Raw genomic sequence first — 24,021 nt, 5'->3', positions numbered from 1 at the left:
CGCCTCCCTGCTCTCTGGCTCTGGGGGCCTCGCGGCGGTCCTGCTGGCCCTGGCCTGGGTGGCGGTCTTGGTCGCCCGGGGGGCGGTTGTTCCCTGCTTGTTCCCGTGTGGCGTTGGGGGAATTCCGGCTGCCGCTGCTGCTGCGGCGGGGGTATGGGTGTGGGGGTGGCTGGGCGCTCCTCCTCCTTCTTTTCACATTCCACCATCCATTTTAGAAGAACATAAACACTCACCTGAGCACAGGTGTTAGCTCACCTTTGCACTAATAGTTTGCATGACTGAATGAATGAAAGATTTCACACTAGTTGGTTTAAAGGCATAGGTATGCGTTCGTGAACACTATCTGTTTTGTGTGCATGTTGACATGTGGACATTTTTGCGGCTAGCAGGTGTGTTGATAATATTTGAGTGTGTGTGAACAGGCCCCGCCCTTTTTGTACTACATTTGAACCGTACCGTAACGATAAACAACCAGTAAACCTGTCTGCTCTATGCTGCTTCATGGTCTTATCCCCCTTCCCCTCCTATTATCACCCCCTACCCCCCCTCTCTCTATCGTCCCTCTCTCTTCTTCCCCTCTTTCCTTTTCCGTCCGGTCCAACACCAAAGATTTTCAAACATGATTGAAATTAATAAAGTTTGGCCTCAATTACAAAAGGGGTTTATTCAGACATACCTTTGGTTTGTCTGAAGATGAATAACCCCTCTTGTTAAAATAAAATATGTCCAACACAAGAGGCCCTCAGCTCTCATCTGTTTGCCTAGCTGTTGGACAGGACAAGTTGAAAAAAAAAAAAAAAATAAAAATAAGGACGAAGATAGTGGACAGCCTTGTCTGGTTCCTCTTTGTAAATTAAAGCTTGGAGATGTTTGATCATTTGTTCTGATACATGCATTAGGAGAGGCATATAATATTTTAATCCAGTTAATAAATGATTTTCCAAAGCCAAATTTGTTCAGGGTGGCTATTAAAAATTTCCAGTTGACCCGATCAAATGCCTTTTCTGCGTCCAGTGACAAAATGGTCGCTTCTCGGTTGTTGATGGTTGTATAATCTATGAGGTTGATTAATCTGCGCATGTTGGTAGATGAATGTCTACCCTTTATAAAACCTGTTTGGTCAGGATGTATTAGAGAGGGAACTACCTTCTCCAGCCTTCCTGCCAAAGCTTTGCAGATTATTTTAAGATCTGCATTAATCAGTGATATGGGTCGATAGCTGGATGGTGATGTGGGATCTTTCCCAGGTTTCAGAAGTAAGATTATATTAGCAGAATTCATATTTGGAGGTAGATAATTGTTGTCCTTAATTTCTATTGTCATTCTGAGAAAAATGGGAGCTAAGATTTGCCAAAACTCTTTATAAAATTCTGCTGGGAAGCCGTCTGGTCCTGGGGCTTTTTTACTAGGCATGTTGGTTAATGCTTTATGTAGTTCTTCTTTAGTAAAAGCGGACTCCAGGGCTGTGATTTGTTCCTCTGTTGGTCTAGGCAAATATATGCTATTGAGAAAACTATTGATGTCATTGTCAGAAGGATTAATTTGGGATGAGTAGAGAGATTGGTAAAAGTTTTTAAAAAAATGAATTTATTGCAGCTGGATCATGTGTTGCATTTCCTATGACTGATGAAATAGTTGTCTTCTATTTGTTTATTTTCAGTTGATTTGCCAAATATTTCCCAGATTTATTACTGTGATCAGACCTTTCCAAGCGTAGTCTCTGTAATAAAAACTGTGTTCTTTGATTAGTTATTTCATTTAATTCAATTCTTACTTTCCTTATTTGTTGTAGAGTTTGATCATCCGGAGAGTTGCTGTAGGTTTCCTCTAACAGTCTGATTTTTTGCTCTAAATCCACTAGTTTAGAGTTTTCTTTTCTTTTTTTGTGGGATGAGAGGGCGATTATTTTTCCTCTCATGACTGCTTTCCTGGCCTCCCATAAAAGGCATGAGGAAATACCTGGGTGGTCATTATTTTGAAGATATGTGGACCATTCTTTAGCAAAGAAATCTATAAAGTTAGTGTCTTTGAGCAACAATGTATTGAACCTCCAGCTCCTTAATGCAGGTGGTGATGTTTTGTTTTTTAGAGTCAGGGAAACTGGTGCGTGGTCACTGATAGTAATGTATGAGGGGCCGTATAAGACATTATTTATTCTGAACCATTCACATTCATACATTCTTGCTCTCACAGTCATATATACTCTCTTTCGCATACATATATTCTCTTACGCATCCATATATTCTCTCTCTCACATTCATACATTCTTGCTCTCACAGTCATATATACTCTCTATCGCATATATATATTCTCACTTGCACATCCATATATTCTCTCTCTCGCATGCATATATATTCTCTTACGCATTCATATATTCTTACTTGCACATCCATATATTCTCTCTCTCGCATGCATATATATTACTTTACACATACATACATTCTCACTCTCATTGTCACTCTTGAAAAAGAATGTATGTATGTGAAAGACAAGTATATATGTACGTGTGAGGAAGAGTTTATGTGTGTGTGAGAGAGGAGTATGCATGAAACGGAAGTGACTTTGCATGAAAAGGAAGGCACTTTGAATGAAAAGGAAGGCACTTTGAATGAAACGGAAGGCAGATGATTTCTCGTGCTCTGATTGGACGAGAGGCCGCCACCTCCCATTTTGAACACACTCTAAACCCTATCACTTGTACTGACTCATAACTATTAAGGTTACACAACTTAAATGTCATTTTGTAGTTGATTCAACTATAAAGTATTAAGCTCTATGAAGATTTTTTCAAATTTAACTTAACAGTGCTAAATATTTTAAAGCTTATTTGTATCTAGCACTCAAAAATTTTAAGATCCCTGAAGTAGCGTCATAACGTCATCACGTACTGGTGGGAGGGTCTTTCGTTTTCTCTACGTTAGCTCAGGTGGCCATGTTGGATTTGCCGAATGCAAGTATGCGACGTTTGAAATTGAAAGTCGAGCATTTTATTTTTCTGCAAAGCGTTGCAATTTCGTCCCGCTTCAAGACGCCCCAACCTCGGGTTTTTTTTCCATCCGCCTCATCGCTGATGGTGCCGTCTTGTCTTCAGCCCTGATTTAATTTGGTAAGTATCGTTCATGGTTTATTTTGAATGAATGCTTTAAAAATGCTCTTATACTACCGTAAATGTGGTTTACTGTTGTTTAAACATATGTGTGTTACGATTGTTTTAGAGCTTAATGTGGCAATGTATACATGATTAGTTTGTCATAGCAGACGTATGGCGAGCCAAACCCAAAATGCATTTCTGCCCGTAAGTTACGACAGTGATGAGGTTGTTTTTTTTTTCAGAGGTAGGTAGAAATGATCTGTTTTGCTGCAATCACACTAAACGTGATCCGCGTGTGAAATTCGCGTTGGAGGCCTCTGTCTGTGGCTAAAGTTTGCTGCTGGACACATATCCAAAAATGTCACTCAAAGCCTCTAACGGTTGTGTGGGAGGAGCTACCGCCAACAGTTTTAAGCCTGGTTGCTACATGGAAGCATTGGGTTTTGAATGCAGCTTTAAGCTTTTATAAATCACTGATCTCCGTTATAAAAAAGGTTTTTGTAAAAATAAATTAATCAACGTGCTCGTGTTGTGTTCAGGTACCGAACTACAGAGTGTTCAGTGTTTCACCTCCAGGTAGACGCCAAGGCCAGCCAGGTAACTTGTCTCAGTTATTTGTCTAGAGCTATTTAAAAAAACAAAAAATGCAATGGGTTGTGTAGTGCAATAAATGTTTTTTGATCAGAATATAATTGAAACATTTTTTAACATTGAAAAATCTCTTTTGGACTTTTTCAGATACTGAACTTCAGAAAGTTCACCAGAAAGTCACCATTTCACCAGAAAAGAGGTGTCAGTGGGTGAGTTTTATACTTATTTAATGCATTCATCCTGAACTATTACCATTATTAGATTTATACGGCAGCATGGAAACATTTATGCACATTTTAACTAGCCAAAGGTCTAAATAGAGCTGAAATTATTTACAATTTAACTAAACATATTTAGATTGCAGGCTGAAGGTGGCACAATGGAATGGAGGTGCAAGTTGTGTTCTGTTACTTTGGCACTATGCAGTAATACATATAATACTGCAGTACTACATAGCCAATATTCCAAAGTGTTTCCACTGCCATGTATGTGGAGACACTTTGGAATATTGTCATGTCTTTATGACAGTATATTACAATAATAAAATGATGTTGCATTAGCACCATTCCATCATTTGAAACCATGAAAACTCATCTGTCAAGATCTGAAATGGATTTGTGTAGAGTAAATGCAGTCAGAGGAAATTGTGCAGTTTTTACATGTTTGTGTAACTTAAAGCTGCCCTTTTCTGAGACTAAGTCCACCAAAACAGACAGGAACTGGCCAGCTTGGTTAGGATTTATGACCTCCAGGTGAATTTCTAATGTGCATAATTCAAAAACGGATAACAAATCATTTGTAAACAGCTGTAAGAAGCCAAGGTGTAACTTGCCTTAAAAATGACTTTGGGTCTTTGACCTGAAGTGGATCATGACATAAACACTGTATTGTCCTCTTACTAGAAATAGACATCTAGAAAAGGTATCATTTTATTATTTCTTAAAGTTCCTTAAATAAATATTGGAAGTGTTTGCTCTGCATTTGCTTCAATGGTAATGGATATTTCTTTTTATTCTTTTAGGACCAGCGTGACGTGAACATGAGACGGGCACTTGTCCTCCTTGCACTTCCTCTTTATCTGCATGAAGATGCCTCCAACTTCTTCATGACCTGTACTGTAAGTGCACACGACTCCCTGTCAATGGTTTTCACTAATCCTTTAATATTGATTGAGATTTTATTGAGTGACATAATAAATAGGGCAATAGTTTGTAGTTTGTAAACTGAGTGATATTTTTAAATGGTTTTAAAAATGAGACGGAAGATGAAAGGCGAACATCAGGGACTCCTGATTGGAAGGAGTGGGAACATTTTCATTTACCTTTTTCTGCTCCTGATCCATCATTATTTGAATAAAGAAAAATGAAGCTTTAGTCTTAAATTATTTTATAAATGTCCTCCTTCAGAAAAATGCTAAAGAACTTTTTAAAAACACAATTTTAATTGGAGTTGGTCCTTAAAACATCATAGCCAGTTGATTAAAAGCTAACAGAATGTTAGCATGAAAAGATTCCCATTGACAGATGGCAGGAATGTCAGTTTTGGACATTAGTGTGATGAATATCTTTGAGGGTCTGAACTCATCTGTGTTTTTTGTTTTGTATTTTCCAGAATACCAGACCTCACAGACATTTCTGTGGGTATCTTCTCAGTTGTCGTGGTGATGCTCCTGATGCTGCCGTCAGTGGTCCCACACATCTGGCTGACTAATCTCTTCTAACTCTTCGGGGACATCTATGCTCTGGACCTACAGCACCCCAAAAAACTTGAACTTGCCTTCATATTTATTCAGAATGCTGTCTTGAACCTTGAGGACAGCAAACCACTGAAAGGACATTTATTGACGCTGAAGAATGTTTCGTTGAGTGAGTCTTCCAGAATGGACTATTTGTTGGTTTAAGTGTTATGTAACTAATGTGTTTTGTTGTGATCATTTGCTTTTTCTGCCGTACAATACAAAACCAACTCTTTTTGTCAATATGTTGTGTGGCACTCTTATAATGCAGTTTTATTGCACTTATTGTTTCTTCATCCTCTTGATATTTGTGCTTTTTTTTTAAAGAGCAATTAAAAAAAGTGTATTAAGCAATCACTATTGTGTGGCCTTCACGTTTGTTGGTTTTTTATCAATGTTAGCCTTTAAAATGTAGTGGGGCAGTATCAATATCTCTGTTTAGAATACATTTTAAGCTGAAGAATTTTAAATATTTTCAATGCTACACATTTAATGAGTTAAAGAATTTATAAAGCATTTGAGTGAATTTTACATATTTTATGAGTTGAGTAATATAAAAATATAGTTAGTCTCTCTTTTATAAGTTGAGGAATCTTAATATTTTTTATATGAAATAATACAAATGTAAGCCAACTGACAATATGACTTTTAATAAATGTTAACTTAAAAGTTTTAATAATATAACTAAACTGTTGCGTAATCTGTTACAAAATAATTTTTAAGTTCAGTCAACTCGCTAGGGATTACAGTGCAGACGCTAACATGAACAAGCAATAAATCCCAAATTAACAGACTTGTGGTGTGGAAAGGTATGTTTTTCAGCTAGCAGTAATAATCAAAGTATCCGTTCTCTGTTTCAAAATGAGATTGCCACAAAACCGTATGTTATCTCATACTGGAACAGCTTTGGATGTAGAATTCAGTGGGAAAAGGTTTGGACCCTGCCACAAAAGTATTTCATCACCAATAAAATCAGAGAAATTTCTTTCAAAATTCTTCACAAATTTTATCCAGTGAAACATTTCTTTACTAAGTTTAAAAAAGATCTGGACATAAACTGTTCATTCTGTCATTCCTCACCAGAAACTGTGCCTCATCTTATTTGGTTTTGCTATTTCACTCAACTATTTTGGAAAGATGTGATACATTTTATAAGAACTCATCTATGTGAAGATTATAGATTATTTTACGAGCATATTATTTTTGGATATTTTACACAAGGAAGACTTAATGCAGAAAAAATATATGTAGTTAATTTACTTATAATTATGGCTAAATACTTTATACACAAATGTAAATATGCCAACAAAAAAAACGTGTTTTATGTTTTTCAGAAAGAAATGGTTTTGTATGTGAACAGTATTAAATCTTCCACTAACAAAAAAGCTGTCAGAACAGTTGAAACATGGTCTCTCCTGAAACTTTAACAGATTCCTTTGCCTTATTATTTTTGTTTTCTTTTTGCATAACCTGTTTTACATGGTTATCATTGTTTTTTTTGTTCATTCTCATTGCGAACGTGAAGATTGTATTTTGCACACAGTGGAGTTTTGTGTTTGGTATTTTGTATGTGCAATATATTGTTAATAAAGTTTATTTTTAAAAAAAAACGAACCGGCAAGAAGTAGCCACGGGGGTCCTGCAGCCATCGGAACCTTAACAAATATTTCATCTCCACCTCACCGTTGCCTTTTTTAAGAAATGACAGCTGGTTTTCCCACATTTATATGTAGTTATGGATCGAAAACAAGAGGAATTTGTTTTAATGTAAATGCGTGTTCCAGCGTCTACAGGAAGTGTCGCCCATAATTCACGCAAAGGCTCATGGGGGCTAGGAATAAGGTGGATACGGATTTTCTGTTTCGGTGGCACTTCTATTACCATTATTGGTATTTGAGACATTCCTTTGTGTCTCTAGAGATGCAGACAGATTTGTGACCACTTGAGGTGAAGATAAAATATTTCTTAAGGTTCCGATGGCCTTCTTATTGGTTCATGTTAGCGTCTGTTCAAAATGGGAGGTGGCGGCCTCTCGTCCAATCAGAGCACGAGAAATCATCTGCCTTCCGTTTCATGCAAAGTGCCTTCCTTTTCATTCAAAGTGCCTTCCTTTTCATGCAAAGTCACTTCCGTTTCATGCATACTCCTCTCTCACACACACATATAAACTCTTCCTCACACGTACATATATACTTGTCTTTCACATACATACATTCTTTTTCAAGAGTGACAATGAGAGTGAGAATGTATGTATGTGTAAAGTAATATATATGCATGCGAGAGAGAGAATATATGGATGTGCAAGTGAGAATATATGTATGCGAAAGAGAGTATATATGACTGTGAGAGCAAGAATGTATGAATGTGAGAGAGAGAATATATGGATGCGTAAGAGAATATATGTATGCGAAAGAGAGTATATATGACTGTGAGAGCAAGAATGTATGAATGTGAATGGTTCAGAATAAATAATGTCTTATACGGCCCCTCATACTAATGGGGTGGATCTGTGCTTCGGTAGCTATGCTCAACAAGGAGCTGTTAACCAAGAAATAATCTAGCCTGGAGTACGATTGATGAACTGTGGAAAAAAAGGTATAAGCTCTCTTTGTGGGATGGAATAAACGCCTAACATCACGAAGACCAAAATCCTCCATGTACTGTTTAAGAGTGTTTGTGGATTGCCAGATTCTAAGATTTCCTGTGTTATTTAGCCTATCCATCTCTGGATCTAAACACATGTTGAGGTCACCCGCAATAATTAGCGATTTGTCTGTATGTTCAGATAGCGCAGAGTCAAAGTCAAAGTCAAAGTCGGCTTTATTGTCAAATGTACTGCATCCATAAAGACATACAGCACAGATGAAATTGCTTTCCTCTCACCCCACAGTGATAGCAGCATATAAAAAATAAATAAATAAACGACTTAAAAAATAGATAAAAAGACAGCAATAATAAGAAGAATAACAGTATTCTAAACAGTGCAGAGAGCAATGAGATGGTTAAAGTGGCAGTTTAAAGTGACAACAGTGCTGAGAACAGAGAAGAAGGAATGAAAGAATTTAGGGTCATCTACATTGGGGGCGTACACATTAGCTAAACACAGCTGCATATTTTGAGTGGAAAGAGTGACTATTATAAATCTTCCTTCTGGGTCTATGACTGTACTAGTTTCTGTGAATTTAATTTCCCTATTTATCATAGTTGTTACTCCTCTCTGTCTAGAATTATAACAGGCTGAATATACGTTGGGAAAATCTGCTGTGGCGAGAATATTCACTGAGGAACTAGACATATGAGTTTCTTGAAGAAACGCAAAATCAGTTTTGAGATCTTTTAATTTTTTAAAAGATCTTTTTTTTTAAGTCTCTTCTCTCTGGTTCCAGCTCCGTGCACATTCCAAGTAACTAACCTTAGGGCGGACATGCTGCTGTTGAGGTGAATGCTAGAAACTGTATGTTATTGATTGAGGCAAAAATGAGTAAATATGTACACATAATGGTGTGCTTGATGTTGCTATGAGGCTTTATGTGTAATGTACAGTGCATGTGATGTAATGCTGGACATGCTGAGTGTCTGAGTGTGTTGTGCATATCAGTACTATTGTAGAGTGGCTGGGTTATGTGGCAGCTTAGGTGAGCGGAAGGGAATAGTGTGTGAAAAAAGAAAAAAGGGAAAGGAGTGGAGAGGGGGGGATAATTAAGGAAACAGGGAGGGTAGAAACAGAACAAACCTATAATTATTATTATTATTAACTTCATCCGAAGCTAAATGTTGTTGTTGGCATATATTAGTCTAATCCTAACCCTTCTTCTAGATCTTCATTGGCCACACGAATTTAAAAAACATTATCAGCAAACAAGCACTTAATAACTATCCTAACAATAATAAAAACACGGTTAGAAGATCATCCTGCTCTGGGCTGCAGCTTTGTTTGTTTACAACAGAATTTGCAGTTTCTTCTACTACGGCCATTTACTGAATTTTTGATCATTCTGTGCATGTCAAAATGATTTATTCCAAATGAAAATGTGGCGTATGTTTGTTATAATCTGATAAGGTTTTTCATGGGAATAATTACACAGTTCAATTCTAATCTAATCCTTGACCCGATCAAAGATATTTTAAACAAGTAACCGCAGCTACTGATGCTTATGATGCTAAGCTAACGAGCTGTTCTTGTGTCGTCAGTATAAAATAGTTATGTTTATTACAATATTAACCAAAGAACTATATTTGTCAAGTTGGAACACTGCTTAAAAGAGAAATGTGTTATCAGGAGGTTGTCTAGATATAGATATGTATTTCCTATCATACTTTAAACATGACAGATGTACTGAAGGACCATGAAGCAACAGTTTTTTAGATAAAGAAGTCATCTATATAACAAACTAAACTGAAAATTAAAGCAAAAGCAAAAGCTTTCAAAAGACGACATCAATAAAACAGAACACTAAACTGTTTGAACAGTACCATTTAAAACCAAAACATTTTGTTTGAAAACAAATTTTTAAGTTTTACAGAGCAAACGTAAAATTGTCAAACATTTTTGTCAACATCCTGTGAATTAACTATGAACTGAAAGCAAATTCTCTGAAACCATAGAAAAACACTGTTCCATGGATAAACTCTGACATCCTAAAACTCATGAAAGAACGAGACCAAGCCTTAAAAAAAGCAAATAAAACATTAACCCATGACAGAGGTCTTTTTGCCATACTGAGAAATAAGGTGCTAAGATCATTAAGGAAAGCAAAAGCAGATTTCTTCCTTACAATAATTGAAAAATCACATGGACACTCTAAAATAATATGGAACCAGATAAGAAAAATGACAGGTGATCGCCCCAAAGAACAAAACATTCTAGAAATTAAAATAAACAGACAACTAACAAACAATGTTCAAGTCATAGCAGAGGCATTTAACAATTATTTCTTTGATTCTGTGGCCAACATAGCGAACTGTTTCACACCTCTGGAAACCTACAAACTTTCAATAGACGCAAGCTAACAAACATTTAGTTTCACAAACATCTTAGAATACGATGTATCACAGACCATCAATTTACTCAAACCATCCAGATGTAAAGACATTTTTGGCTTGGACACAGTGATGCTCAAGGACCTCTGTTCATCACGGACACGCCCCATTACCAAAATCATCAATCTATCCCTCTCACAAAAAACATGCCCGAGCACTTGGAAACCAGCCATTGTCTCTCCCATTTTTAAGAGTGGAGACCTTCATTCCATGTCCAACTACGGACCCATTAGCATTCTTCCGACAGTGTCAAAGATTGCAGAAAAACTGGTAGCTAAACAAATTATAAACCACCTCGACACCACACTCTATTCTCTACATCCTATGCAGTTTGGCTTTAAAGCCAATTACTCAACGGAGACCGCTACCTGCTTTTTCACTGAAAATATCCGGATTTTGCTGGACCGAGGGTGGGTTGTACGTGCTGTTTTCCTGGATCTTAAGAAGGCTTTTGACACTGTTAAAAACAAAATCTTACTGTCAAAATTACGCAATTTTAACTTTTCTCCTGATTCACTGCAATGGATTGACTCTTACCTCACTGACCGCTCCCAATTGGTCAAAGTGCAGTCATTTAAATCTGCAGCTATCAGTTTGCCAAACTGGTATTCCCCAAGGATCAATTTTGGGACCTTTGCCATTTTCACTGCACATTAATGATCTTCCATCCAGTTGTCCTGATGTTTCTGTGCAGATGTATGCTGATGACACTGTAGTCTATGCTCATGGCAGTAATTCCTCTCATGTGGCTGAGAAGCTCACCAATGCCATGGTTAACATCACAGCTTGGTTAAAGTATTCTTGTATGCAGTTAAACACATCTAAAAAAGTTGCAATGTTTTTCACCAAGTCCAATAATAATCTCACTGCTGAACCAGATGTTTTTGTTTCAGGAGAGGCTACAGATTGAATCAGAATACAAATATCTGGGTGTGCCATAATGGATTCAAAGCTGTCTTTCAAATTACACATCAAAAGGGTCTGCAACAGAATCAAATTCAACCTCAGTAATTTTAGACACATTCGCCATCAGATGTCCACATAGTCAGCAAAAATGTACATGCACTCTATGATTTTCTCTCATATCACTTACTGTTTGCCTGTCTGGTCACAGGCTTGCAATACATCTTTAAAACCTCTCCAAACATTATACAAACAAACTGTTAAAACTTTGGATAAAAAACCCAACATATTTTACCATTGTACAATATTACAAAAACATGGTTTACTGAGTTGGGACAACATGGTCAAATATTCAAATCTCTGTCTCATATACAAAATCCTTCATGGCTTATCATCCCCTTCTCTTCACCAGTTTATTATCATCCGGACAGCAGATCACAGCAAACTCGAAGTGCAGTGAGAGGAGACTGTATCATTCCTTTCAGAAAAAGTGTTTTTGGTCAGACTGCTTTTTCTGTTAGAGCTGCTACTGAGTGGAACTTCACACCTGTTACTATCAGAAATCAAAACACATATTATTTATTCAAGACACAATTAAAGAAATGGCTCATTGACAATCAGAGCTGTCAACATTGAGTACATTTCCTCTCGCTGATCCTCGCTACTGTCATATCTTTTAAGAGCACGTATGTTCTTACATTTGTGTGATTTTGGATTGTTTTATCACTAATTTGTTTTTAGGTTAACTGCTTATTTTATTGAATGCATTGTTTAATATATGTATGTAATGTTATGTAAATATGTAATTTTACTTTGATCTTTTAGGGTGATTTTAACATCTTCCCAGGGACTGCAGAAGAAAAATAGCCCTTTGGCTAACTCTGGCATATTGACAGAAATGTTTATTAATATGCGCTGTCCCCTATATTAAATGTTGTTTCTCTTTCGGCTTTTCCCATCAGGGGTTGCCACAGCGAACGAGTCGCCTGGTAAACTTGGCAATGTTTTACGCCGGATGCCCTTCCTGAAGCAACCCTCTCAAAGCAACCGGGCTTGGGACCGGCATAGAAGTAGAGAAGGGAACAGGGAGCAACCCGGATTCAAACCCTGGTTTCACGGACGGAAGGCGCCGCAAACCAGCACGAGCTAAACCGGCTCCCGTCCCCTATATTAAATAAATAAATAAATAAGAATTTCTTCTGGTAGTTTAGAATGTTCCTACTGTGCAGGCCTGACCTCTATTGTTTTTGATGGAGAATCATTGTTTATTTCAGTCTGAGATTGAACATGTTTGGGAGCATTTTGAGCATGTTTTTGTTGGATTTTAAATAATTGAACTACCTCCACTCGAGGGCCAAAATATAATTTTTGAGTCACAAACATTATATATCAACTACATTGTTACACTTTGTTTTACACAGAATTACCTCATGTATTTGACTTTTTGAATTTTTTTCTGATTTTTTAAAACAAAATTTTATAAAAGTAATTTATAAATAGTACAAACACATCTTTATTTTCATCTGTGAACTCAAAGTCAGATCAATACCTGAAATAGTTACTGAGGGTCAAAGGTAAATGTGTGCTGAGGAGATCTTTATACAGAATTTTTGAATAATTTATGCACAAGAAGAGTGTTCTATCCATGTCTATAAAAGACATATTCTCTGTAGGATAAATATCTTGTGTGTATCTTATATGCCGTTACCTACTGTTGGTAGAATGGTGAAATATTCAATTATAAATCTGACTCTAGAGGAGACAGTGCCTCACCAGCCATCAACCTCAACGCACGTCACTGATGCACAGAGTAATGACCAAATTTAGCGTCCACTCACACATAAATCGATACAGTGCACCCGACTGCAGGAGTAAAAATGAATGGGAATTTAACAAAATCTTTCACCTTATAAATATGCTGAGATATTCTGACACTCTAGACCACTGATCTCTGAGAGAAGTGTTGATGTGGTGCAGTGTGCCGACGGTAAACTAATTCTCTTTACATTTGCATGTAATCCTTTATCAAATATTGTTAATCTTATAATCGCTTTACTCTTAACTTTGTTGATCCTAATCTTTTCCTGAGGAAAAAAATCAATCTGATTTGAATTTCTATCTTTGGAAAACATGCTAATACACCCATTAAGTTGGCCTAGAAGCCTTTGGCTCTGAAGACTTATCAGAACCCTTTTATTTTGAACAGAAACTGGGAAATAAAAAATATAAAAAAACATCAGACGCCAACTTCAACCTGGTAGACACCAGGCTACCAAAATATTGTCTGACATTAAACTGATATGCAGCTACAGATATGCCCCTGCAGGTTTACTCCATTCCTTCATGTCTCTTTACCAAAACTCTCTTTCATTCTGTGTTTTCCCTCTCTAGTCTGCACTCACACTTGAGTCTGTGTGCATGCTCATGTGCTCTGCTGTGTCTCATTTGAACTTTGACTTCAGTCAGCTTTCAGGCAGGTTTGATCAGGATGACTATTCTATCATTAGTTTGAGTTTTTGTTTGTTTTTTTGACTCTTCAGGGGCCTGTTTCAGAAAGGAGGTTAAGTGTAAACTCTGAGTGCATTAACCCTGAAATCAGGGAAACCCTGGGTTTTCCGTTTCAGAATGGGAGGTTTGTTAAACCAGAGAAAGCAGAGTAAGTCAAACCCGTTTCTGAAAGAGAGGTAACTTCTATCCGGAGTCAGTGTCCATGGTTACTTATGCTGTGAACCTAACCTGGTCGGGAGCAGGTTTTATTCTCTAAACTCAAAGTTTCTGCCGGTCCCCTCCCCTTTTTAAAGACGAAGCAGTATTTTTCGCTTTAACCTTCATTGCCCACATTTCCGTCACACAGAGACGGTCTAAGTGACAAGAATGGCTTGTTCTTTTTTGGAGGACCCAATAGACGAGGAGGCTGCATTAATTCGTAGAGAATTATATTTACCTCGTACGAGGATTTTGAGTTGACTCGATTTTTTTTTCACTTTTAGCTGCTGCCATGTTCTTTTAATTCCTGCAGGATTGCATCTACATGAAAATGAAATCAGGGACATTGAATTAGATTAATGTAACAATTACTTTTTGGAAACACAATTTGCTAGCACTGCTTACTGTCTTAATCCCGTATAAACCTATACCACTTGATCAATACAAAGGTAGTGTTGCAGCGTGTGTGTGCTGAGCGGGGTGCGATCCACGAGAGACAAGGGGAGGGGCGATTGCAGGTGCAGATGGGGGGGGGGGGGGGTGGGCACGGAGCAGAGGTGTGTGCGTGGAATATATTGTGTGTTCGGAGGACGGAGCACTTAGTTAAATAAAGAGAAGGTGTCATTCCCAGAATAACTGTTTTGGAGTCATTCTTTATCCGCTCTGGAGGTTGAGGGTTTCCAACGGGAAGTGAACCCCGAAGGAGAATTCCCTTCGGCCCTGAAGGAAATCTCCCCTGCGCTTCTGACCACGGTCGGAAAGACGAGAGAAAAGAAAGGAGAAGTCTTCGCGCAGCGAAAGGTTCAACAGTAGACAAAAGTTCACTTTTAAAAACACAATTGCATGTATTAATATTAAACTGACCAACGTTTGCAAGAGGGGGAGGTTAACAAAAAAGTCCTCTAAACATTACCGACGTTAAATGCATTTTCCCCCAGATTGGTTCTGTACACTATGCAGCATTTCATGCAATTACACCAGGAATAACACTTCAAAACTACACCTAAATATCGCCATTTTTATTTCACTCCTTACACTATTTAAAAAGTTATTACAGCCAATATTTTATAACAATGATTTAAATGCAAACTTAGGCATTAACTTGAGCAGCTATGTTTTCCCACGCTAACTGTCTCTGTTTTGCAGATGCAGCGGTTTTGCTTTTCTTCTGGAATATGTGCTCATATTCACTGTAACTCTGCAGCAGCACTTCAAGTTCAGCTGGCGAAAAATACGCAGACCTCTTTTTTTCACGGTTGCCATGGTGACTCGTGATATCTGCGCTCCATTGATGATGGCTTCTTATAGTCGCGGTGCTCACGCTCACCTCCGAATCAGTCCACTCAGAGTTGATTAACCTAACTCCAATCAACTTCTCTGAAACAGAAAACTCAGAGTTGTTAATCTCCCGATTGACCAACTCAGAGTTCAAGTTCAACCTCAGAGTTGGTTGAACCTCCTTTCTGAAACAGGCCCCAGGGCTCCAGACTGCGACCAATTGGTCGCATTTTGCGACCAAAATTTGAGAGTGTGCGACAAAATTTTACATCCAGTCGCACATGTGCGACCAGTAAATTTGCCTCCCCCACCCTTCGTATTTTTAATACATCAAACGTAGAAGGGGCACGTCAATGATCAATGAAATAATCAATGAGACGCGAGCACACACGCACGCAGGCAGACACACACACTCGCATACATACTCATGAAACGTGAGCACACACTCGCGTGATACCTGTCTGTGAGGCGGCCAATGCGTGTGAGAAGAATAGGGAAAGCCACTGTGAGTGGCTAAAATGCGTGGAGGGGGAGGGGCCTAGAGATAATCGCACGCGCGTAAACATCTGTGGGAAGGAAACAGAGACAAATATCATCACAACCTGATATGTGCGTCTGAGCTATGAGTAAGTGAACTATTGATTCGTTCTTCCGACCTGTGGTTAGTGTACCAGTGCCAGAGTCTACAGCAGGGGTCTAAAACTTGTGGCCCCCAAGATGATATTTTGCGGCCCCCGCCTTAATATGAAAGTTCAATTTTAATTCGGCCCGCCAGTTTGTATGAAAGACACTTTTTCATTGTCGTGCGCAGAGCTGACCAACCAATCACAGTGGGGTATATGACTCTTGGGGGCGGGACAATGACAGGGCTTGAAAGCAGGTAACCTGACCGCCCCCTCCCTCTCCGGACCACATTACTTTCCTTACTTTCCTTTAGAACGTATTTATTCGCTCGTCATTTTCTAAATACATGCAGTCCGTGATGAACTTTTCTCTGGCTCGCACAGACCTGGAGGAGGGTTTTAGGGTTTTGGTTAAGCGCGCCGCGGCGTGTAACCCCCGACAACAAACGGTGCACGGCTCAGAGCAGCTCACCCCTCCTGCGGGAGTCGGGTCAGCTGAGGAGAATAAATGTCCCACACCTACATGCGTGACAGCTAACGGGGCTTGACCATTAAATATGTGCGAGTGACAAGATTTAGTCTTAGACAAACTGAAAACACGTGGGAAAAATGCAACGATATACGTGTTTAAGATGATCCAGCGCCGCGCCTGGATCGTTGGGGAGACCAGGCGGGGGGGGTGAAGGCGAATGACGGACAACAGGAAATTGGAGTTGTCCTTAACATTCAATTTAGTTTTAATATTCCTCTCTCCCTCAGTATGATCTGTGTTATTATATATTTTATACTTATTTTAATGTTTTGTAATGTATGTAGCCCTTTTTAATGAATTGGTATTTTAAATTATTTTGATTGATCACTGAACTACAAAAACCATCAGGACACATGTCCCATAATGCATTGTTTTGTAGTCATTAGGGCAGCTTTCAGTCAGTTCAGTACTAAATTTCCAGCTGCATTCGCTCAGGTTGGGGTCTTGCACCGCCCCTTTCTCGTGATATTTTTGTTTTGATTGACAAGAGATACTGGAGCAAAAACAAAAATACATGTCTCTGATCTGCGCAGTGTTGAGTCCACCTGGGTGACCTCAAACACGCTTATTGTGCATCTTGGCTGCACTTATTTGGTGTCACCAACATACATTTCCATCCGTTTTGTCTAGTATTTGTACTGTCATGACAGCGATGGTGCTGTCAGTTTACCTGTTGTTGCATTTTCAAAAGTGCAGATTAAAATGTGACACTAAATTAGAAACAGCACATTGTAATTTTTGTATCTATTATTAAAGTATTTATTAGTAATACAGTGGAAATTAGTAGATTTGGTCAGCATGTTGATTTACGGTTATGCGCCCTTAAATTTTCTGGTTGTGCCCCTAAAATTTTCAGTTAGGGGCCACTGTGCTCCTAGTGAAAAAAGTTAGTCTGGAGCCCTGCTCTTTAAACTCAGAAATCTGTCAAATGTTTCAACAGCTGAACCTTTTGTTGCCATGGAAACAAATTTGTTCTTAAGAAAATCTAAGCAACTGTTTTCTTCCACAGCAGACTCTTCAAAGAATCAAAGATGTTCAATTTCTGGAAATTCCAGAAAACCTTTAATTCCAAACCTTTCAGCTTCAGTGAAGAACTACAAATGTAGAAATGAACCAACCAGCAGCTTCAATGTTCTGACCTCAGAGTCTGCAGTCTGCAGTTTGGATTCTCCAGTCCAGAACAGAGAACCTTCATGGATGAAACCTCCAAGTTGTTGTTGCTCAGGTTCAGTTCTGTCAGGTGGGACGGGTTGGACTTCAGAGCTGAGGCCACAATTTCCCAGTGAGTCTCTGAGAGTCCACATCCTGGAAGTCTGTAAAGAGAAACAAAGACAGAAACAGGTGATCTTATGATGAATTCAGTGATGAAGTTCCAGTTGGACATTTCTCTCTTCATCAGAGCTTCATCTTCATCATGAAACTGTCCTCCTCATCAGTCTGTCTCAGACCTTCATCTTTCTTTCATCTGCAGCTGGAGGAGAAGGTGGAGCTCCATGGAGCTTCATGCTGCCCTCAGTCTGTCAGTGATCTGAGAGCTGCCAACATGCAGCTGTCTGTGCTGAGAGATCCATGAACAACTGTCTGCATCCACAGCTGCTGATACCTGGTCCTCTCCCTGTCTCTGCAGCTGCATGCGGTGGAAGTATCATGGTCTGTCTCTCGTGGTGACCTTCAGAAACACCCACAGCTTTAGTCTGTGTGTTTCTGAACTCCAGTCCTCAAGTCCACCATCTTGAAGGCTTTTTCTGCTTCTCTGCGTAAACACACCTGCCTCCAGTGACTCATCATCGGCCTCTGTGGAACTCCATGATGAGCTCAGTCAGGTCTGTTTCACCTCCTTCAGGTTCCTCTCTGTCATTTCTGCCTCACAGCTTCTTTGACTCCATTCCCTTTAGAACATGCGGCTCAACATTCAGGCTTTTGTCATGTGTTCAGAGGGAGAGCTCTGTTTGTTTAAGCGCTGTGTTCACAGACTGTCTGGAAAAGTGAAACAGCAATGAAAGAGGCCAGGGGGTGGAGCTTCAACAGGAAACAGAGAAGTGTCTTCTCTGATTCTTTTTTGTCTCATTAGCCAGAAATCTTCTCCACAGGAGCCTCAGGAGACCATGATGCCAGCACTCTGACCTTTGACCCATCATGCTCCTCACAGTTCACACACACATCAAACAATAAAGCTGTTGATGTTCCACAGACATAAGAAGCTGCATACAAATTGCTGAACGCTAGCTAGCTTTGATCAGGAACATCATGGTTCTCATGGTTCTAGAGCCACACTATGACTAAACAGCAGGAATATAAATAAAATAAATAAAGTTTAAATCGTTTAAAAGACACCTGCTTAATCCATGCAGGTGAATCAAATCCCGTGTGGACTTTCTTCAATGGATTCCAGAACCTCAGTGTGGAGGAAAAGGACCTGTGCAGGTTTACAAGTTAGCTGTGATGCTAGGCTTCATTCTGCAGTCCAAACTGCTATTTTGGTCTGATCAGTAAGGACTTTCACAATAAAACTTTAGTTACAAAAGAAATTAAATTTTCAGATTCCAAAAGCCTGGGTTTATATAGAAGATTTTCTGTTGAACTTTTTCAAGAGGCATCTAAAAAATAGGAATCCCGAAAAATAGAAGACGTCTAAAACATAAATCCTGTCAATGGAACTGGCTAAACAAATCAATACTAACACATTCAAAATCAGATTTCAGACATATTTCCCTGATTTTCCATCGGCACTGCTGTGTGTTAGACTCAGATCTTCAACAGAGACTATATGTATGCAGATGATGGTTGACTGAACTGAAGGAACCAAAAGGATCAGAAGAAAGAATCAGTTTCTGCTTCAGCTTTTTACTTACCATAAATTTCAAACCTTTCATTCTTTGTAAATCAATCTGAACACAGATCTGATTTATCATCACAATCACTTCTGGACTCACCTGAACTCTCTGCAGTTCCTCACTGATGGGATCAGTCTCCGTTTACCCTCATCTGATGTGTTGTACTGGTTCAGGTCCAGCTCATCTAGGACCGCCTCTGACATCTGCAGAGTGTAGGCCAGAGCTGAGCAGTGGATCTCTGAGAGTTTCTTTTCTGATTTGTTCTTTGACTTCAGGAACTCTTGGATCTCTTGATGAACTGAGAAGTCTTTCATCTCCATCAGACAGTGATAGATGTTGATGCTTCTGTCAGGAGAGAATCCACTGATGTTGATGTCCTTCAGGTTGTTGATGGCTCTCTGGATGGTTTCTGGGTTCTTCTCTATCTGACCCAGCAGGCCTCCTAAGAGTCTCTGGTTGGACTCCACAGAGAGACCATAAAGGAAGCGAACCAGCAGGTCCAGGTGTCCAGTTTTACTCTGCAGGGATTTCTCCATGACTCTACTCAGAAACTCATCCAGGGATGGGTTCTCCATTTTTTTCCTCAGGAATTCCTTAATGACCTTTACCTTCCTGTTGGAGTAACAGTGGAACATGTAGACTGCAGCCAGAAACTCCTGAACGCTCAGATGAACAAAGCTGTAGACCGGTTTCTGGAAGACCTCACACTCTCTTCTGAAGATCTCAGTACAAACTCCAGAGTACACTGAGGCCTCTGTGACATCCAGACCACACTGCTGCAGGTCGTCTTGGTAGAACATGATGTTTCCTTTCTCCAGATGTTCAAATGCAAGCCTCCCCAGCTTCAGAAGAACTTCCCTGTCAGTCTCTGTCAGCTCTTGTGGACTTGTCTGATGTTCCTGCTGGTACTTGTTCTTCTTCCTCTTTGTCTGGACCATCAGGAAGTGGGAGTACATGTCAGTCAGGGTGGTGGGCAGCACTCCTCTATGCTCTGTGGTCAGCAGGTTCTCCAGAACCACAGCAGTGATCCAGCAGAAGACTGGAACTTCACACATGATGTAGAGGGACATGGAGCCCTTGATGTGGGAGATGATTCTTCTGGACAGCTCTTCATCTGGGAACCTCCTCCTGAAGTACTCCTCCTTCTGAGCATCATTGAAGCCTCGGACTTCTGTCAGTCTGTCCACACATGAAGGAGGGATCTGATTGGCTGCTGCAGGTCTGGAAGTGATCCAGACCAGAGCTGAGGGCAGCAGACGTCCCTGGATGAGGTTAGTGAGCAGCACGTTGACTGAGGACTTGTGTGAGACATCAGACACCACAGGACTGTTGTTGAAGTCCAGAGAAAGTCTGCTTTCATCCAGACCATCAAAGATGAACAGAAGTTTGCAGACAGACAGCTGTTCTGCTGGGATCTTCTGGAGTGTTGGATGGAACAGCTGGATCAGAGTGAGAAGACTGTGCTGCTCATCTCTGATCAAGTTCATCTCCCTGAAGGACAGAGGAACCACAGCACTGATGTCTTGGTTCTCCAAGCCCTCGGCCCAGTCCAGAGTGAACTTCTGCACTGAGAAGCTTTTTCCAGCTCCAGCAACTCCGCTGGTCAGAACCACTCTGATGGATCTGTGTTGGTCAGGGAAGACTTTGAAGATGTCTGGGTTCTTGATTGCAGTGTCATGGAGCTGGTTGGTCTTGGTGGTTGTCTCCAGCTGCATCACCTCATGTTGGGTGTGACCCTCTGGTCTCAGTCCCTCTGTGATGAAGAGCTCAGTGTAGACCCTGTTGAAGAGCGTTTCTCTTCCTGCTTCTTCAGTTCCTTCAGCCACATGTTCACTTCTGCTCCTCAGACTGATCTGATGTTCTCCAAACATCTCCTGCAGACCAACATCTGCTGAAAGAGCAGAGAAGAAAGCTCCTTCATGAGTGTTCCACATGTTTCCAGAAGAATCCATCAGCAGATGATCAGGCTCTGACTCACCAGCTCTGGGTCTTTCTGCAGACTGGGGTCCCCTCCTCTTCTTCTCTCTGTGGACACTAAGGAGAAACGTTAGTGAACAACAATCAAAGCAGTCAGTGGGAAGTTCCAGACTAACTCTGATCGTGGAGCAGATCCTCTCTGATCTTCAGACTCAGATATTGTTATCCAGACTGTGCTGAATGTGAGCAAATGTGTTTCTAGGTTAAACCAGAGCAGATCTAGTCCATCTGAAGGTCTAAGGCCGCATTTACACTGCAGGTCTTGATGCTCATATCCGATTTTCTGACTATATCCGATTTTTTTGACGACCCGCTTACATCATCTTTTAAAGTGACCCGTATCTGATTTTTGCATTTACACTATACAATGCTGAAACTATCAAACATATATGTTCTGAGGACTACGTAGCAGCATTTCCGCCTTCCGCGGACCTCTTTTGGACTTTTGTGATTGCGGTTGTCATGGAGGCAAGGCGGCGACGGAAGGAGGCGTTACCTTGGGCTCTTCTGAGGGGATGCACGCGTGAGGAAAAGAAAGACGGCTGCTCAGCTCTCTCTGAGTTTTGAATGAGGAAGTTTTTGCAGACGTTGTGCTGCAGTTTGATCCAAGTGTTGAACCTTTCCTGCGCGATAACTTCTCTTTCCTGAACGTGGTCAGAAACACACGGGAGATTGCCTCGGGGTTCTCTTTTCCGTTCTGAACCCTCAGCCTGCAGAGTGGGTTAAGAAAGACTCCAAAACTTTTGGGCGAGACACCTTATTTTTAATTTACGGTTCTCCGACACTTCCCCACTCCGCGCTCACACCCCCTCTCCTCTCCTAAACACACACACGCGCGCGCTCACACACACACACACATGGTCCCCATCATACACGCGCCCCAAAGAAATAAACGGCCTGTTCCATAGCAACGATGTCCCGCTTCATTAGTTACCGTTTGCGTCCGGACCGGACATAACAGCGGTTTCCAACTACGGTCTGAAGCCTGAGGCTGAAAGGTAACACGCTGACAGCAACATCGGCGCACAAAAAGCACCTTAATAACTCATGTGATCTCAGTTGGTGGTGTCCTGAGTTGATGTCACTCACGTACGACTCTCATTTACTGGGGAATATCCGATTTGTCTGCTTACATGGCACACGCAAATGCACATATCCGATTCGTTTCCGATTTATTTCCACATATGAGAGAGGCCTGTATCCGATCTGAGAAAAACGGAATCCATGCGCTTAGGTCCTGCTTACATGTTCACCGATCATATCCGATCTGTGCCACGTGAGAGGAAAAAATCGGAATTGGGTCACTTGAACCATGGAGTGTAAAGGCAGCCTAAATGATACGTTAGCTGTGTTTGGAGCTCATGTCTGGACTGAGGTCAGAGAAAAGTTCAACTGTTTGCTTCATCCTCACAGACTGAGCTTTGTGTCCTCAAGAGTTGTCCAACTCTTTTCTTTCCTCTCAGACCTAAAGCATCACAGCAGATGGTTGACCTTCCTGGATGGATCAGCTGATGTTCTTGATGAGAACATTGTTGTTCCTGCTGAGAGCTGAACTCTGCTTTGTTCACTAGAAACTGCTTCTTACTGTGAGTCTGAAGGTCCTGGTTCAGTTCTGAAGTTTGGAGCAATCCCTTTGGAGTGGTCACTCTTCATGGATCCACAGCTGGAGGCTGCAGACTGGACTCTCTGTGTGACCTGTTGACCTCTGCAAACACAAAACCATCAGAGTGTTGATGCAAATTTTGCATTTATAAATATATATAATATAGATTTGAACAGCTTGAGATGGATGTTTATAATGTCTTTATACCGATAAACAACATTTTTGATTTGATTTGATTTGAAATGGTTTATTTCAAGCAATTTAGTAGAAATAATACACAAAAGCAATATAATCATCAGTTATACATTCATACAGTAACTAATCAAACTTAGGATAATTAGACATATTAATAAATATTGCTTGAAAGGGAGTGGAAGGAAGAGAACTTATATAATCCCACCCGTTATACTATAACCATTTTATTACATGATTTATCAATATCCGAATCCTAGCTTTTATCAGACAGAATTAAGAATCATAAGGTATCGATAAAGCACATGCCAAAGAGGAATTACTTAAGTATTACGTCAAAAATAACTATTTTAGAAATCAACATGGCAAATGCAGATCAGTCATCTGAAATATATGCAGATTATGTTACTTATAAAAGTCATTCATATAATTAAAACATAATACTATATCAGTAAAATAAACTTAACACTGTTTCAGGAATTTTCATAGCCAAATTTCATCAAGTATTAAAAGTTAAAAACATGTGCAAAATTATGCTACATTAGGAAAGATTTTTGAATCAATTTATCAATTTTTGGAGCAAGTGAAGTAATATCATTAAAAGTCAATCAATTTAACAATTTTCAATAAGTGATTAATCATTTGTTTTACTTTTTTAAATATTTTTTGTATATATATATATATATATATATATATATATATATATATATATATATATATATATATATATATATATATATATATATATATATATATATATATATATTTGTAATTTTTTTATAATAAAGTAATGCTGTAAGGGAAAATAAAAAGGGTCCATAAACTGTCGATAGTCCAAGGTTGGTATTTCTTCTTTTACTGATAACAGCCGTTCTTCTGGGTTTAAACAGTTAATAGTTCTCTTCGATGTTATGTC

General features: G+C 39.6%; 2 protein-coding genes across 11 annotated transcripts in view; one reads left to right on the top strand and one right to left on the bottom strand.

The window, feature by feature from the left end:
• Positions 1-12,866, top strand: part of LOC144987953 (G2/M phase-specific E3 ubiquitin-protein ligase-like) — a 33,334-nt gene extending 20,468 nt beyond the window's left edge. Inside the window, exon 10 of the transcript XR_013651648.1 lies at positions 12,323-12,866. The gene's annotated coding sequence lies outside the window, so the exon portion shown is untranslated. The remainder of the gene's footprint in view (positions 1-12,322) is intronic.
• LOC105355350 (NACHT, LRR and PYD domains-containing protein 12-like) overlaps positions 1-24,021 on the bottom strand; it is a 249,628-nt gene that overhangs the window by 170,522 nt on the left and 55,085 nt on the right. For 7 of the 10 annotated variants that reach the window (XR_013650411.1, XR_013650410.1, XR_013650406.1 and 4 more), the window contains one exon: positions 22,896-23,015. Coding sequence is in view for 4 of the 10 variants with exons in the window: in XM_078933985.1 (XP_078790111.1) it covers positions 22,896-23,015 (120 nt within the window). In the remaining 6 variants the exon portion in view is untranslated. Of the gene's footprint in view, positions 1-17,638; positions 17,813-19,432; positions 21,225-21,311; positions 21,368-22,895; positions 23,016-24,021 lie in introns of all 10 variants that reach the window. The other 3 variants (XM_078933988.1, XM_078933991.1, XM_078933992.1) reach the window with 3 other exon arrangements.

Source organism: Oryzias latipes, chromosome 2 (assembly GCF_053564925.1).
Source record: "Oryzias latipes strain Hd-rR chromosome 2, Olatipes_Hd-rR_3.1".
Classification (NCBI taxonomy): domain Eukaryota; kingdom Metazoa; phylum Chordata; class Actinopteri; order Beloniformes; family Adrianichthyidae; genus Oryzias; species Oryzias latipes.
Note: the sequence above shows the minus strand (reverse complement) of the source record. Positions and strands in the feature narration are given on the sequence as shown.